Here is a 16655-nt window from a genome sequence, read left to right on the forward strand (position 1 = left end):
ACAAATCAAGGCTGAGATGGTATAGACATGTTAAGAGAATGGGGGAGAAGAGGATACCCAGGAGGATACACAAGATGAAACTGGAAGGAAAGAGACCAAGAGGAAGACCGAGAGATAGATGGCTGAAAGGAGTAGAGGAATGCACCCAGAAGAAAGGAGGAGACTGGACCAAGGTGAAGATGGAGAGATGGTGGCAAAACAGAAGACGATGGATAGGCATATGTTCCATACATTCCCAGCCAGAGGCTGGAAACTGTCCAAAATGATTATGGTGACTGTAGCAAATGAAATGAAACATGTATGTCTTGCTATTGCAGCTGTAAGCACATTCACTTAGTGCATGAATCACTGTAGTAACTATTCTGTTGCCTCCACTACTTTCCATGTTGAATGAAAGTAGACATTATTTCCAAATAGTCTTCATGTTACACATTCAGACAGTAGTTATCTCATGAAACTGCTTGTTCTATACATGACAGTTATCAATTATTCATCCCATAATGTTGACTTTCATTAAAACATTATCAAGTTAGGGGATCAGGTCTAATGAATGCCGCCCGGTGTGGCCGTGCGGTTCTAGGCACTTCAGTTTGAAACCACGTGACCGCTACGGTTGCGGGTTCGAATCCTGCCTCGGACATGTATGTGTGTGATGTCCTTAGGTTAGTTAGGTTTAAGTAGTTCTAAGTTCTAGGGGACTGATGATCACAGATGTTAAGTCCCATAGTGCTCAGAGCCATTCTAATGAATGGGAAAGAAGAACAAAATAAAATTATTTATGTGAACTAATAAAGAACAAAGAAGGTAGAAAGAAATAATTACACATTTGTTAAATTTAAACAGTAGAAAATCCGGGATGGATTGTAACAATATTATGAGAAGGAAAGCTGCTACAGAACAGTGGAGATGCTGACTCTCAGATAGGCACAACAAAAAGGCTCTCACAATTAAAGCTTTCGGCCACTAAGGCCTTCGTCAACACCAGATGCACACACACACACACACACACACACACACACACACACACACACACATTCTCGTGCAAACACAACTAACACTCATGACTGCAGTCTCAGGCAACTAAAACCACACTGCAAGAATGCAAGCAGCAGCACCAGTGCATGATGGGAGTGGCGACTGGATGGGGGTAAGGAGGAGACTGGGATGGGGAGAGGAGGGATAGTATGGTGGGGGTGGTGGACAGTGAAATGCTTCAGGTCTGACAGAGGGGGGGGCGGGGGGCTGGCGAGAGGGGGTTGGGAGGAGAATTAGCAGAACAGGACAGAAATAAAAGACTGTGGTGGTGCAATGACAGCTGTGTAGTGCTGGATTGGGAACAGGGAAGGAGCTGAATGGGTGAGGACAGTGAATAATGAAGGTTGAGGCCAGGAGGGTTACAGAAACGCAGGAAGTATTACAGGGAAGGTTCCTACCTGCACATTTAAGAAAAGCTGGTGTTGGTGGGAAGGATTCATATGGCACATTGAAATGAAGGGCATCATGTTTGGTAGTGTGTTCAGCTATAGGGTGGTCCACTTGTTTCTTGGCCACAGTTTGTTGGTGGTAATTCATGTGGACAGACAGCTTGTTGGCTGTCATGCCTACATAGAATGCAACACAGTGGTTGCAGCTTAGCTTATAGACCACATGACTGGTTTCACAGGTAACTCTGCCTTTGGCAGATCGGAGCGTGAAATGTCAGATCCCTGAATCTGGCAGGTAGGTTAGAAAATTTAAAAAGGGAAATGGATAGGTTAAAGTTAGATATAGTGGGAATTAGTGAAGTTCGGTGGCAGGAGGAACAAGACTTCTGGTCAGGTGACTACAGTGTTATAAACACAAAATCAAATAAAGGTAATGCAGGAGTAGGTTTAATAATGAATAGGAAAATAGGAATGAGGGTAAGCTACTACAAACTGCATAGTGAACGCATTATTGTGGCCAAGATAGATACGAGGCCCACACCTACTACAGTAGTACAAGTTTATATGCCAACTAGTTCTGCAGATGACGAAGAAATTGAAGAAATGTATGATGAAATAAAAGAAATTATTCAGATAGTGAAGGGTGATGAAAATTTAATAGTCATGGGTGACTGGAATTCAGTAGTAGGAAAAGGGAGAGAAGGAAACATAGTAGGTGAATATGGAGTGGGGCTAAGAAGTGAAAGAGGAAGCCGCCTGGTAGAATTTTGCATAGAGCACAACTTAATCATAGCTAACACTTGGCTCAAGAAACATAAAAGAAGGTTGTACACATGGAAGAAGGCTGGAGATACTGACAGGTTTCAGATAGGTTATATAATGGTAAGACAGAGATTTAGGAACCAGGTTTTAAATTGTAAGACATTTCCAGGGGCAGATGTGGACTCTGACCACAATCTATTGGTTATGACCTGTAGATTAAAACTGAAGAAACTGCAAAATGTGGGAATTTAAGGAGATGGGACCTGGATAAACTAAAAGAACCAGAGGTTGTACAGAGTTTCAGGGAGAGCATAAGGGAACAATTGACAGGAATGGGGGAAAGAAATACAGTGGAAGAAGAATGGGTAGCTTTGAGGGATGAAATAGTGAATGCAGCAGATGATCAAGTAGGTAAAAAGACAAGGGCTAGTAGAAATCCTTGGGTAACAGAAGAAATATTGAATTTAATTGATGAAAGGAGAAAATATAAAAATGCAGTAAATGAAGCAGGCAAAAAGGAATACAGACGTCTCAAAAATGAGATCGACAGGAAGTGCAAAATGGCTAAGCATGGATGGGTAGAGGACAAATGTAAGGAGGTAGAGGCTTATTTCACTAGGGGTAAAATAGATACTTCCTACAGGCAAATTAAAGAGATCTTTGGAGATAAGAGAACCACTTGTATGAACATCAAGAGCTCAGATGGAAACCCAGTTCTAAGCAAAGAAGGGAAGGCAGAAAGGTGGAAGGAGTATATAGAGGGTCTATACAAGGGCGATGTACTTGATGACAATATTATGGAAATGGAAGAGGATGTAGATGAAGATGAAAAGGGAGATACGATACTGCGTGAAGAGTTTGACAGAGCACTGAAAGCCCTGAGTCGAAACAAGGCCCCGGGAGTAGACAACATTCCATTAGAACTACTGACAGCCTTGGGAGAGTCAGTCCTGACAAAACTCCTCCATCTGGTGAGCAAGATGTATGAGACAGGTGAAATACCCTCAGACTTCAAGAAGAATATAATAATTCCAATCCCAAAGAAAGCAGGTGTCGACAGATGTGAAAATTATCGAACTATCAGTATAATAAGTCACAGATGCAAAATACTAATGCAAATTCTTTACAGACGAATGGAAAAACTAGTAGAAGCCAACCTCGGGGAAGATCTGTTTGGGTTCCATAGAAATGTTGGAACACGTGAGGCAATACTGACCCCACGACGTATCTTAGAAGCTAGATTAAGAAAGGGCAAACTTACGTTTATAGCATTTGTAGACTTAGCAAAAGCTTTGGACAATGTTGACTGGAACACTCTCTTTCAAATTCTGAAGGTGGCAGGGGTAAAATACAGGGAGCGAAAGGCTATTTACAATTTGTACAGAAACCAGATGGCAGTAATAAGTGTCAAGGGACATGAAAGGGAAGCAGTGGTTGGGAAGGGAGTGAGACAGGGTTGTAGTCTCTCCCCGATGTTATTCAATCTGTACATTGAGCAAGCAGTGAAGGAAACAAAAGAAAAATTCGGAGTAGGTATTAAAATCCATGGAGAAGAAATAAAAACTTTGAGGTTCGCCGATTACATCATAATTCTGTCAGAGATAGCAAAGGACTTGGAAGAGCAGTCGAGCGGAATGGATAGTGTCTTGAAAGGAGGATATAAGATGAACATCAACAAAAGCAAAACGAGGATAATGGAATGTAGTCGAATTAAGTCGGGTGATGCTGAGGGAATTAAATTAGGAAATGAGACACTTAAAGTAGTAAAGGAGTTTTGCTATTTGGTGAGCAAAATAACTGATGATGGTTGAAGTAGAGAGGATATAAAATGTAGACTGGCAATGGCAAGGAAAGCGTTTCTGAAGAAGAGAAATTTGTTAACATCGAGTATGGATTTAAGTGTCAGGAAGTCATTTCTGAAAGTATTTGTATGGAGTGTAGCCATGTATGGAAGTGAAACATGGATGATAAATAGTTTGGACAAGAAGAGAATAGAAGCTTTTGAAATGTGGTGCTACAGAAGAATGCTTCATTTTAGATGGGTAGATCACGTAACTAATGAGGAAGTATTGAATAGGATTGGGGAGAAGAGAAGTTTGTGGCACAACTTGACCAGAAGAAGGGATCGGTTGGTAGGACATGTTCTGAGGCATCAAGGGATCAACAATTTAGTATTGGAGGGCAGTGTGGAGGGTAAAAATCGTAGAGGGAGACCAAGAGATGAATACACTAAGCAGATTCAGAAGGATGTAGGTTGCAGTAGGTACTGGGAGATGAAGAAGCTTGCACAGGATAGAGTAGCATGGAGAGCTGCATCAAACCAGTCTCAGGACGGAAGACCACAACAACAACAACAGGTAATGCTAGTGGTCGGACTGGAGTAGATGGTGGTAGGAGACTGTATGAGACAGGTCTTGCATCTAGGTCTAGCACAGGGATGTGAGCCATGAGGTAAGGGATTGGGAGCTGGGTTGTATAACCTGCCCCTCCCACAGTGGTCTTCCGCCGTCCACCGAACGTGCACAATATACTCGTCCATCCTTACACAACCACTGCTACCAATCCCTTACCTCATGGCTCATACTCATGTAATAGATGTAGATGCAGGACCTGTCCCATACATCCTCCCACCACCACCTCCTCCAGTCCAGTCACTAACATCACCTATCCCTTCAAAGGCAGGGCTACCTGTGAAAACAGTCACATGGTCTACAAGGTAATCTGCAACCACTCTTCTGCATTCTATGTAGGTATGACAACCATCAAGCTATCTGTCTGCATGAGTTACCACCAACAAACTGTGTCCGAGAAACAAGTGAACCATCCTGTTGCTTAACACACTGCCAAACATGATATCCTTCATTTCAATGACTGCTTCACAGCCTGTGCCATATGAATCCTTCCCAGCAACAACAGCTTTTCTGAATTGTGCAGGTGGGAACCTTATCTGCAATACATCCTTCATTCTTGAAATCCTTTCGGCCTCAACCTTCGTTAGTCACTGTCCTCACACATCCAGCCCCTTCCCTGTTCCCATTCCAGCACTACACAGCCAGCATTCCACCACCACACCCAGTCTGTTTATTTCTCTTCTTTTCTGCTATTTCCTGCCCCCCCCTCCCCACCTCTGTCTGACCCCACGCAGTCGTCATTCCCATCATGCATTGGTGCTGCTGCTCATAGTGTGGTTTCAGTTGCCTGAGACTGCAGTCGTATGTGAGCTGCATTTGCATGAGTGTGTGTGTGTGTGTGTGTGCGCGCGCACGCGCATGTGTATAGCAACTTTCCTTCTCCTAATATTGTTACATTTCTTAATTTTGTAATATTTATGGATAAAGAGCTCCTCTGCATGGTATATAGAGCACAACACACAGTGTTCAGTACTGAATACATTAAAATTAAAAGATGTCTTGTGAAGCTTACTGTTGGCTCTTGTGGCATGGGAACAATGAAATTATGGTAAGGTAGGCTGGTAAAAGAAAGGACAGCTTAAAAATGTGTTGATCATTTTATGTTGCAACCATTATACCTGTCTGAAAGAAGTTTAGATAAACAGTTGGTTTTATATCTTAGGCCAAGAAATAGAATTTTGATCACATGGATTAAGCCAGCTGGACATTGTCTGTCTCTGTCCTTGCTCATGAAACGTCCTTAAAATCCCAGAAAGAGAAAAAGTAGGACCGCTGTTTATGTAAAATAATTCTCTTATTGAATCACTTACATTCTAATATAAAGCAACATCCTTTTTTTTTGTCCAATGTCCTGGGGACTACTAGTTTTTACAAATGTTTTCACCCCTAACATCGTAATTTAAGTATAATATTTTCATTTCAGACATGGATCCAAACAGCTCAGGTCAACAAGGAGGAAACAACCTTGTCATTATTGACAATGACAATAAGGAAAACAGTCCACTTCTGCCAAAAGATATGCCTATCATTTTAGATTATGTAAGTATGTTGCAAGCTTGTAGTTTCCAATAAGTTGTAATGAAGTTTATTTGTGTGTAGCTTTACTGATTGAGTTGTGACAGCAAACAAAAAGTCTGTGTCTGACACAAGTGTAGTGGCATAGTAAGAAACAAGTAACTTACATTGGATGACATTTGTTATACACCTTTGGTCTGTTGTTTTAACATTTTACTTTGCATAGCTGTTATCATTAACAAATTATGCTAAAATGTGATTTAAAAATTGAGATTGAAGTTGCAGACATTGCTAATAGTCAGGTACCTGTTTAGATGTCATGTATCTCAATATTGTGGTCAGCCAAGAAAAAAGCATTATGTTGAATGACTAATCCAGGACTTAATTCATAACTGGTGCAAGTGGAACGGTTACACAAAGATGTGGTCAATGCAGTATGACTAAAACATTATGAAATAATTAAAATTGAGATTTATTATCAGTAGTATCTCTCTGCCCATCTAATATGCAAATCACTATAGATTTCCTGAATAGCTATAAGGTTAATGGTGGGTATACACTGGTCACTGTTATATGGTGTGGTGTGGTGAAATCTTGACTGTAGTTTTGTAATAGTGGAACCTACATTGAAAATAAGGTTATAAATCAGAAAAATGTAAAGCTATTACATTCACCAAATACCTGTGCATGTATGTGGACATGCGATGAAAGTGTTATGAGTCCATTTTTAGGGTCACAGATTCTCAAAGATTCTAGGAACATCCATAAAGATGAGTCATGAGTTACCATTAACCTTTGCTAATGTACAATATCAATGACATCCATAAAACAGATTGTTAGAAAATGCTGCATTCAATTCATGCAGAATTCCTACACATATCAAGTAACAATACTGCAGAACTATAAGAGTTCCTCTACTACTTGAAAATTTATATCGCTGGATGTCACAAAACACAGTATAGAAACAAGTTTTTGTAGCAGCTGTATACAAATTGCAGTATAAAAGAAAAATGCCTTTTGTTTTTTTTTATTTATCTTATAAAAGTTAAATAAATAAATTAACTTGCAGCAAGCGAAAGGCATGTTTCTTTGAAGCTATTACAAAAGAGAAATGCTGTTTTGGGATAATTGTAGTAGTATACCTGAAAAATGTCATATTCTGGACCCAAATTGTCATGGATAGTTCAACATGAATCACTTATAGGATACCTAAGGTCAAATGAAGTATTTCAAACAGAATGACTTCCTCCATACCAACCAGCATGGATTTAAAAATACTGTCATGCAAAGCCCAACCCACTCTTTCCTCATGTGATATCCTGGAAACCATTGACCAATAAAATCTGGTGCATGCAGTACCTCTTGACTTATAAAAGCATTTGACTTGGTACCACACCAATGTTTATTAAACTTGCATGTAAAACTGTGCACTTTGCCAGATAAAAAAAGTGCTCTATGACCAAAATATCATTGAGTCACAACTGTAATTGCTCAGAGTAATAATTTGCATAGATATTAAATGGAATGATCACATGTACGTAAAACAGGTAGCAGGCTTTGTTTCATTAGCAGGATACTGCAAAGCAAAGAGTTAGCAAGGGTAATTTCATTAATGACCTCAAAGTAAACCACATTGGTACTACAATAGAATGCCAACAGAATACTGAAATAACTTTAATGAATATTTTTCTTCTGCTGTTAAATCTATCAGTGATGTGTTCAATAATCTTAAAAATAACTTTAGGAGTAGTGCTTCTACATACAGTGTGTACCTCACTGCAACAACACGATTGAAATAAAAAGCATAGCAAAGGCATCATGAAATTCTAAGGCTGTGTGGTATGCTGGGCTAAATATGAACAGCCTAAAATTCTGCATTGGCATCATGTCTGGACCCCTCTCCATTCCAATTAATAGTATCTTAACATCAGGAAATTTTCCTAACCTGTTGAAAATAGCACTGCTGACACAAGTTTGCAAGAAATGAGTCAGAGTGAAAATAGAAAACTACAAACCAGTTTCTGTTTTTCCCGTCTTCTCAAAGATCATAGAAAAGGTCATATACAGTAAAATTGTCACATTTAAAAAAAAAGCATAAACTAATCTTTGAGACTCAGAATGTTTTCATCAGAAACAAATCAACTGTGGTAGATGGGGCACAGTTTATTGATGAGGTAACATCTGCTATGGAAAAGCAGGAATATGTTATAGAAATGATCCTTGATCTTGAAAAACCATACGACTGTGTCAGTGTAACAATACTCCTAGAACAGTTAGGGAACAGGCATCAGATGCATTAATCATTATCTAATAAAAACTTATCTAACTAAGAGAAAGCAGTTTGTGCTATTAAAAGTGGTGAATGGTACAAACAGATCTGATATAAATCATGGGGTACATAATTCTATATGCTTGAGATACATCTGTTGTAAGCAAGCATAAATATTATGACAAATTAGAAATATTGTGCAGCTGTATCAAAAATGAAATAATTCAGTACTTCAGTGAACCATCTTAGTGTCAGCACCAAGAAAACAGCAGTAACCCCACAAGAGAGATAGATTTTGAAATTCCGTTGTGTACTGAAACTAACACTGCCATCAAAGAAAACTGTATAAGATACCTGGGGTTAACAATACAAGATACATTTCAATGGGATATGTATGTTCACTCTCTGGCAAGCGAACTGACTAAAATTGATACATTTACAATAAATATGCTTATAAAATACTGCAGTGATGCCCTTGTACTACAACCTACCTCCTTGCCCTGGATTGCTAGACTTGGGGTATTGACTGTTATAAATATGTATATTTTTAAATCAATCTTGTTGGCCTGAACACTTAATACAAAATGTAAACTATGAGCTGCACAAATGCAACACCAGAAACGAAGATCGGTTTCATCCCACTACAAGTGTACTTTGTCAAAGAAGCCCACTGTATGCAGGATTGAGGCTAGCCATTGCATTACCAAGATCAGTCACATTACTCCCCAGAGCAAATTTTAAAGCCAGACTATAAAGAATATTGATTGCCAGCCCACACTACCAACTAGATGAGTATCTTTGTTTTGCATGTAATAAAGGAAATCTTATCTAAACTTTATGTCTGAATAGTATCATTCAATATAAACATTTGATCATCCAGTTGAAACAATGAAAAGTCCGAGTTGGAATATCAACAATATTATGAAAAGAATAGATTGCTACTTACCATAAAGATGACACATTAAGTTGCAGACAGCCACAACAAAAAAAAGTGTTACACTTTGAGATATCAGCTGAATCTTTACTCAGGAAAGAAACGCACATACACTCCTGGAAATTGAAATAAGAACACCGTGAATTCATTGTCCCAGGAAGGGGAAACTTTATTGACACATTCCTGGGGTCAGATACATCACATGATCACACTGTCAGAACCACAGGCACATAGACACAGGCAACAGAGCATGCACAATGTCGGCACTAGTACAGTGTATATCCACCTTTCGCAGCAATGCAGGCTGCTATTCTCCCATGGAGACGATCGTAGAGATGCTGGATGTAGTCCTGTGGAACGGCTTGCCATGCCATTTCCACCTGGCGCCTCAGTTGGACCAGCGTTCGTGCTGGACGTGCAGACCGCGTGAGACAACGCTTCATCCAGTCCCAAACATGCTCAATGGGGGACAGATCCGGAGATCTTGCTGGCCAGGGTAGTTGACTTACACCTTCTAGAGCACGTTGGGTGGCACGGGATACATGCGGACGTGCATTGTTCTGTTGGAACAGCAAGTTCCCTTGCCGGTCTAGGAATGGTAGAACGATGGGTTCCATGACGGTTTGGATGTACCGTGCACTATTCAGTGTCCCCTCGACAATCACCAGAGGTGTACGGCCAGTGTAGGAGATCGCTCCCCACACCATGATGCCGGGTGTTGGCCCTGTGTGCCTCGGTCGTATGCAGTCCTGATTGTGCGCTCACCTGCACGGCGCCAAACACGCATACGACCATCATTGGCACCAAGGCAGAAGCGACTCTGATTGCTGAAGATGACACGTCTCCATTCGTCCCTCCATTCATGCCTGTCGCGACACCACTGGAGGCGGGCTGCATGATGTTGGGGCGTGAGCGGAAGACGGCCTAACGGTGTGCGGGACCGTAGCCCAGCTTCATGGAGACGGTTGCGAATGGTCCTCACCGATACCCCAGGAGCAACAGTGTCCCTAATTTGCTGGGAAGTGGCGGTGCAGTCCCCTACGGCACTGCGTAGGATCCTACGGTCTCGGCGTGCATCCGTGCGTCGCTGCGGTCCGGTCCCAGGTCGACGGGCACGTGCACCTTCCGCCGACCACTGGCGACAACATCGATGTACTGTGGAGACCTCACGCCCCACGTGTTGAGCAATTCGGCGGTACGTCCACCCGGCCTCCCGCATGCCCACTATACGCCCCTGCTCAAAGTCCGTCAACTGCACATACGGTTCACGTCCACGCTGTTGCAGCATGCTACTAGTGTTAAAGACTGTGATGGAGCTCTGTATGCCACGGCAAACTGGCTGACACTGACGGCGGCGGTGCACAAATGCTGCGCAGCTAGCGCCATTCGACGGCCAACACCGCGGTTCCTGGTGTGTCCGCTGTGCCGTGCGTGTGATCATTGCTTGTACAGCCCTCACGCAGTGTCCGGACCAAGTATGGTGGGTCTGACACACCGGTGTCAATGTGTTCTTTTTTCCTTTTCCAGGAGTGTACATTCACGAAAGCAAGCACACTTGATGCACACAACTGCTTTCTCTGCTGCTCCAGCCAGAATTCATCTTCTTTTAATCCTGTACACACTGGAAGCTTTCTGTCATTTTATTGCCTATCTTGACCTTAGCTTTTGCATCACTGAAATGTATCTCTACTGTTCTCACCAATTTCTTTGGTTTGCCTTATTATGTTATAACTGTAAACAGACACAGTCTATGGGCACTATTGTAAGCTTTCTTGAAATCTATGAAGTGAAGATATAATTCTCTGCCATATTCATACATTTTCTCACAAACCTGTTTCAAGACAAAGAATTGGTCCATAGTTCCAGTTATTTCTTTGTCAATGGCTTGATTCGTTCTAGTAGGCAGTTGGAGGTAATCTTGTAGCACATGCTGAATAGTGCAGTGTCCTTATGTTGTCACATACCAATTTATCTTCATTTTTATGAGTGGGATATATCACAGCTAACTTCCTTTTCTCTGGTATTGACTGATCTGTCCAGACTGACGCAATTAGCTTGTGGATTTTGGAGAAGAGGGCTCTGTCTGCAGCCTTGAGAAGTTCAGCAGCAAATCCAGCCTCTTCTGGACTCTTGCCATTCTTAAGGTTTTTAACCTGTTCCCTTATGTCCACAATGATCAGTGACGTATTTTCTGGATGCACTGTCATTGGGTCAGTAAACTTGAATGATTCAGTTGGTCCTTTGCAATGTAATAGATCCCTGAGATGTTCAACTATCTTCTTCCAGTGCTTTGATCCTCTGTTAGCATCCTTCCATTGGCATCTTTCCTGAATTTGTATTGGTGCTTTGATCCTCCCTTAAACCTCTTTGCTTTCCTACATATTTCTTTACATCTATTTCCATCAAGTCTTGCTGGGTTTCCTCTGTTATGTTTCTTACAAATCTTTTCTTTGCTTTCCTCAGTGTGGCCTATTACTGCTGTTGTATTTCTTTGGACTTTGATTTTCCTTCTTCCTGCATACTACTTGTTACTTGTAGTAAATTGGTCTGCTGTCTCTCTCAGAAAGGTTCTTCACATCCCTCATCAAATCACCCTTGTTTTCCCTAATTTTATTTGGAATTATTATTATTTTTTTTTTTTTTTTTTTTTTTTTTTTTTTTTTTTTTTTTTTTTTTTTGGGTCAGTTTGATCTTGAAAGTACCTCTTGTATTATCTTTGTTCAGGCTTTCCTGAGTATATCGAGTGAGGTTTTGCATTCTTTTGCATTTCCTGCTGGGTCTCGAGATTGTTGTCATCAATATTCTGACAAGATAGTGGCCCACTCTACATCCAGCACCTCATGCTCTCTTGACATTTTGACTCCTCTTCTTTCATACATTCATTATAGTGTAACATTAGATGTGATAACTAAGATATGTTTATGAATTGAAAGTTGTTCATCATTACAGTTAAATTATGGTGTATCTCCAAGGTTACTTGATTAATTGTTATTGTATTACAAAATCCAAATTATTTTATTTACAGGGTACAGGCCATATACCATCAAAAAAGGACCTGAAAACAGAGGCAAACAGAAAAAGAAAACAAAGTATTGATGAAGCAGATAATGATGAAAGTAATCGTGACTGGTGGACCAAGTATTTTGCCTCTGTGGAAGCCATGATAGAGGTATAAACTCTACACTATTCTTATTTTAAGAGATAAATAAATCAATGAAAGACAGTGGCAGTGGTGGTGTGTGTTTGTGTTTGTTTCCGTGTGTGTGTGTGTGTGTGTGTGTGTGTGTGTGTGTGTGTGTGTGTGTGTGTGTGTGTGTGTGTGAAATTAACTTCATATTACATTCGGGAGTCATTGAAACTTCTAACTTATTGTTGTTTCCCAGCATGTATTTCTGGTTTGCAAAGCCAGTTAATGTTACCTCTAAAACTCAGGTGATATGAACTTTCCCTAACTTCCCCTTGTGAGACTTCTGCAAAATTCCAATTTTGACCATGTTTCTTGACTATGCAATATTACTACTGCAAGCATTAAAAAGATGATGCTGCACAATCACTTACAGCTATTTTGCCTGCAAAAGTCAAAACTCTGTGTTTAACTTTAGTCAAGCACACCTAGTGTCCACAAATCAGGCCTTCCTAGTTCTGCAATTAGTAGTCAGGATTTACCTACCAATCACGACAGATAAACTTACTGAACTAAAGAGGCAAACTGTGCAACAGAAGAAAGTAAAATTGTATTAAGAATAAATTTACCAACAATTTATAATCATAGTTGGATTGTGGCCTCAAAAAACAATGATAGCATGTCCATTATTACATCTAATTAACAGACAAAGAGTTGTTCTGTACTCCACAACTGAATTTGATGTTTAGATGTTACATGAATTACATGTTACATAAATTAGATTTTACCCATATATGGGTCAGGTGTGCACTACACATAAGAGGCTTTTACCATGGTAGCTGATTGTGCATGAGATGCACACACAGATTTTTTTAGATTTGGCAATTCTTCATACCATCTAGATAATAATAGCTGCAGGAAACACAGAGGTATTGGTGTAAGATCCAAAGAAACACACTCCACAGCTAACGGTTTTGAAATCCTAATGGTTAACTGCCAAAGCATTCATGACAAAGCACCAGAGTTTTAAGCTTTCCTAAGAGGCAGTGAAGTTCAAATAATATATGTACACAAAGCTGCTTAAAACTGAAAGTTGATGATACTGAGATTTTTGGGAAAAATTTAAGCATACACCAAAAGGATACTTTAATGGGAAATGGAGGTGGTGTATTTGTTGCAGTAGGCAACTAAATCAAATCCATCAAAATAGAAATTGAAGCTGCGTATGAGACTGTTTGAGCAAGAGTCAGTATTGAGGGTCCGCATAAATTATAACTGGATCTTCTATTGACCACCACTGTCACCTCTGCTTTGCAAAGCCAGTTAATATTATATCTGAAACTGAGCTGATATATTAACTTGCCCTAACTTCCCCTTGTGAGCTTTAGAAAAATATCAGTTGGCTCATTCAAAAGTCTCTAAAGCATAATATCATACTGTAATCATCAGAGGAGACTTTCCCATCAACAACCATTAGGGGGACATTTTGTTGGTGGTAGATATGACAAAACACAATACTTGACCATGAGGCAGCAGTAGCTATACAGAATACCAAAATACAAAGGTTAACTAAAACAAGAAGAAAGATCTGTACATTCAGCAATGTAATGGATAAATAATGAATCTGCTCACCAAGTGGTGGCAGAAGAAAATGTATATAAAGCTTAAGTAAATGGCAAGCTTTTGGAGCTGGTGGCTCCATTTCCTAGCAGAAGGTAAATGAAAATGGACAGGACTGGTGAGGTTTAGGAAAAGAAGGGAGTTCAAAAAAGTTGCCCAGAAAGCAGTTGATGGAAGACTCAGTACACGGCCTGAGAAGGAAAGACTAGTTCAGTAAATTAGACAGAAAAGCAGTAGTGTCATAACTGAATGAGGAACTTGAAACTTTTTGCTCAACACAGAAACATGTAGAGGAACTATGGCTCAAATTCCAAAGACTAACAAATTGTCTGTTGGCTTCTGTCTTGGGTTCTTCAATCGGCATTTGTTTTATGATTTTTCTCATGTTTCATCTGCATGAGAGAGTGGTTAGCATTGTAAAAGCTTCACCCTCCATTGCTCATGGTTAACTGCAGCTGAGCTCAGAGCTGCAGATGTACCTGGCACTCCAGGCCAAGCGTATGGCCATTACCACCGCATTTCTCTCCTTGCTACCTGCAACAGTTGTTCACTGCAGCACAGCAACCAGGGATCCATTCTGCTTGAGGCTTCCTTTTGAAGCTGTTGTCATGTTTGTGCATTTCTATAGCTTTTCTGAACAAGTGGATGTGATAACTCCTCTCTACAGTAAGAACTTCTGCATCATCATATTTTACTAAGTGTTTACTCTTGCATAGGAAGTGCTCCACAACAGCTGATTGCTCCACCTGTCCCAACAAGCAATGCCACTTATGTTCAGTGATCCTGGTGTTGATTGATTGTCCAGTCATTTCAACAATTTTTTTTCCACATGTACATGATATACAGTATATTCCTGACTTTGCAGCCAGGTCCCATTCCTCCTTTGCCAATCCGAGACACTCTTTGAGCATTTCTGTCAGTTCATAAATGGTCTTTACACTAAGTATACAGCCAACTATGTACATCAGTCTGGAAATGTGTGGTAGAAAGGCTGCACCCAAATTTCTTTTTCTGATGTGTCATTCTACAGAGTGTTACATTCTGTGACACTTGTTATGTAACTGGAGAAGTACCCATTGCTCCTTGGAACTGTTTCTATGCATTGTATCTCGTGCCTGAGGTACTGTGGCTCACATATTCATCTTGTTCACATTATAAGGGTATTAATCTTGTCTCTTTTCTGGTTCAGGTGGTGACTTCACACTTTGTACAGGTAATGGTCCATGTCTGTCAGTTTTAAACCCACAGTATGTTCCAGGTTCTCACCACTCCTCATGACCAGCACATCTAGAATAGGTAACTGTTGATCCTTTTATACCTCCAGGGTAAATTTTATGTTGGCATGGAGACTATTCAGATTTCTTAAGAAGTCATAAAGCTGTTCCTCACTATGGTTGCACACAATGAAAGTACCATTGACACATCTGCACCACACCTTAGGTTTAAAAGATACCAAGTCCAGCACCTGTGCTTTGAAATGTTCCATGAAGAAGTTGGTCACTACTGGACTGAGTGAACTACCCATGACAATGCCTTCCTGCTGTTCACAGAAGTTGGCATTGCACATGAAATATCTCATGGTGAGATATATGTAAAAGCCTGATGATGTATTGCAGGAATATGGAACTGATATACTTCAGAGAATCACTGAGTGGCACTTTGCTAAACAAAGAAACAACATCGAAATTGACCAGAATGTCATTTAGTCCAAGTTTTACTTTTGTCAACTTCTGAATAAAATATCCTGAGTCCTTTATGTGTGTGTCAGTCTTTCCCATGTGCGGCTGGAGCAGAGAGGCCAATTGTTTTGCCATTTCATACATCGATGAGCCTGGAGAACTAACAGTCAGTCTTAATGTAACATTATTTTTACGGATTTTTGGTAATCCCTACAAACAAGGCGTTCAGCCTTCAATGTTGCTCAGTGTCCTCTGTATCTATGCTAAGAGATCTGCTTCACTGGATCTGTGCTTAGTTTTTGGTTCACAGAATCCAGAGGAGCGACACACTGGAATAAGAAATGTTGGTTACAGCCTTTTTGCAATACACCCCCAGTGTGACTGACAGAATTGGCCATACATTGTGCAGTTACAGCAGAAAGACTATTTATCAACCGACAAAGAAGGTCAAAAACTGTCTCAAATCAGGAAAGGAGAAAATGGACCTACTTGCAGTATTGGGAATATACAGTATACCATGCACATGTGGAAAAGAGTATGTTGGGATGACTGCACAATCAACCAACACTGGGATCACCCAGTATCAGTGGTGTTGTAGGATGGGACAGGTGGAGAAATTGGCTATGGCAAAGAATATGCTTTGTGAGACCATCCACCTAGTAAAATTCACCAACACAGAAGTTCTCACTGTAGAAAAGTGCTATTACACCCATTTCTTCAGAGAAGCAGTAGAAATACAAAAATATGACAATTGCTTCAACAAGAAAGCAGAAAGCCTCAAGTTGAATGAAACCTTGTTTCCCATGCTGGAGCAAACAGCTGTTGCAGGTATAAAGGGAAGAACCACAGCAGTAATGGCCACAGAAAGGCCCTTGGACATTGGCACACCAGGTACATATAGTCTGTAGCTGAGAGCT

General features: G+C 40.5%; 1 protein-coding gene across 1 annotated transcript in view; it reads left to right on the forward strand.

Annotated features, from left to right (window-relative positions):
* Positions 1–16655, forward strand: part of LOC126358244 (otoferlin) — a 288211-nt gene that overhangs the window by 161032 nt on the left and 110524 nt on the right. Inside the window, exons 19-20 of the mRNA XM_050007531.1 lie at positions 6021–6136; positions 12341–12484. Of these exons, the coding sequence (XP_049863488.1) occupies positions 6021–6136; positions 12341–12484 (260 nt within the window). The remainder of the gene's footprint in view (positions 1–6020; positions 6137–12340; positions 12485–16655) is intronic.

This window comes from Schistocerca gregaria, chromosome 1, assembly GCF_023897955.1.
Source record: "Schistocerca gregaria isolate iqSchGreg1 chromosome 1, iqSchGreg1.2, whole genome shotgun sequence".
Taxonomy (NCBI): Eukaryota; Metazoa; Arthropoda; class Insecta; order Orthoptera; family Acrididae; genus Schistocerca; species Schistocerca gregaria.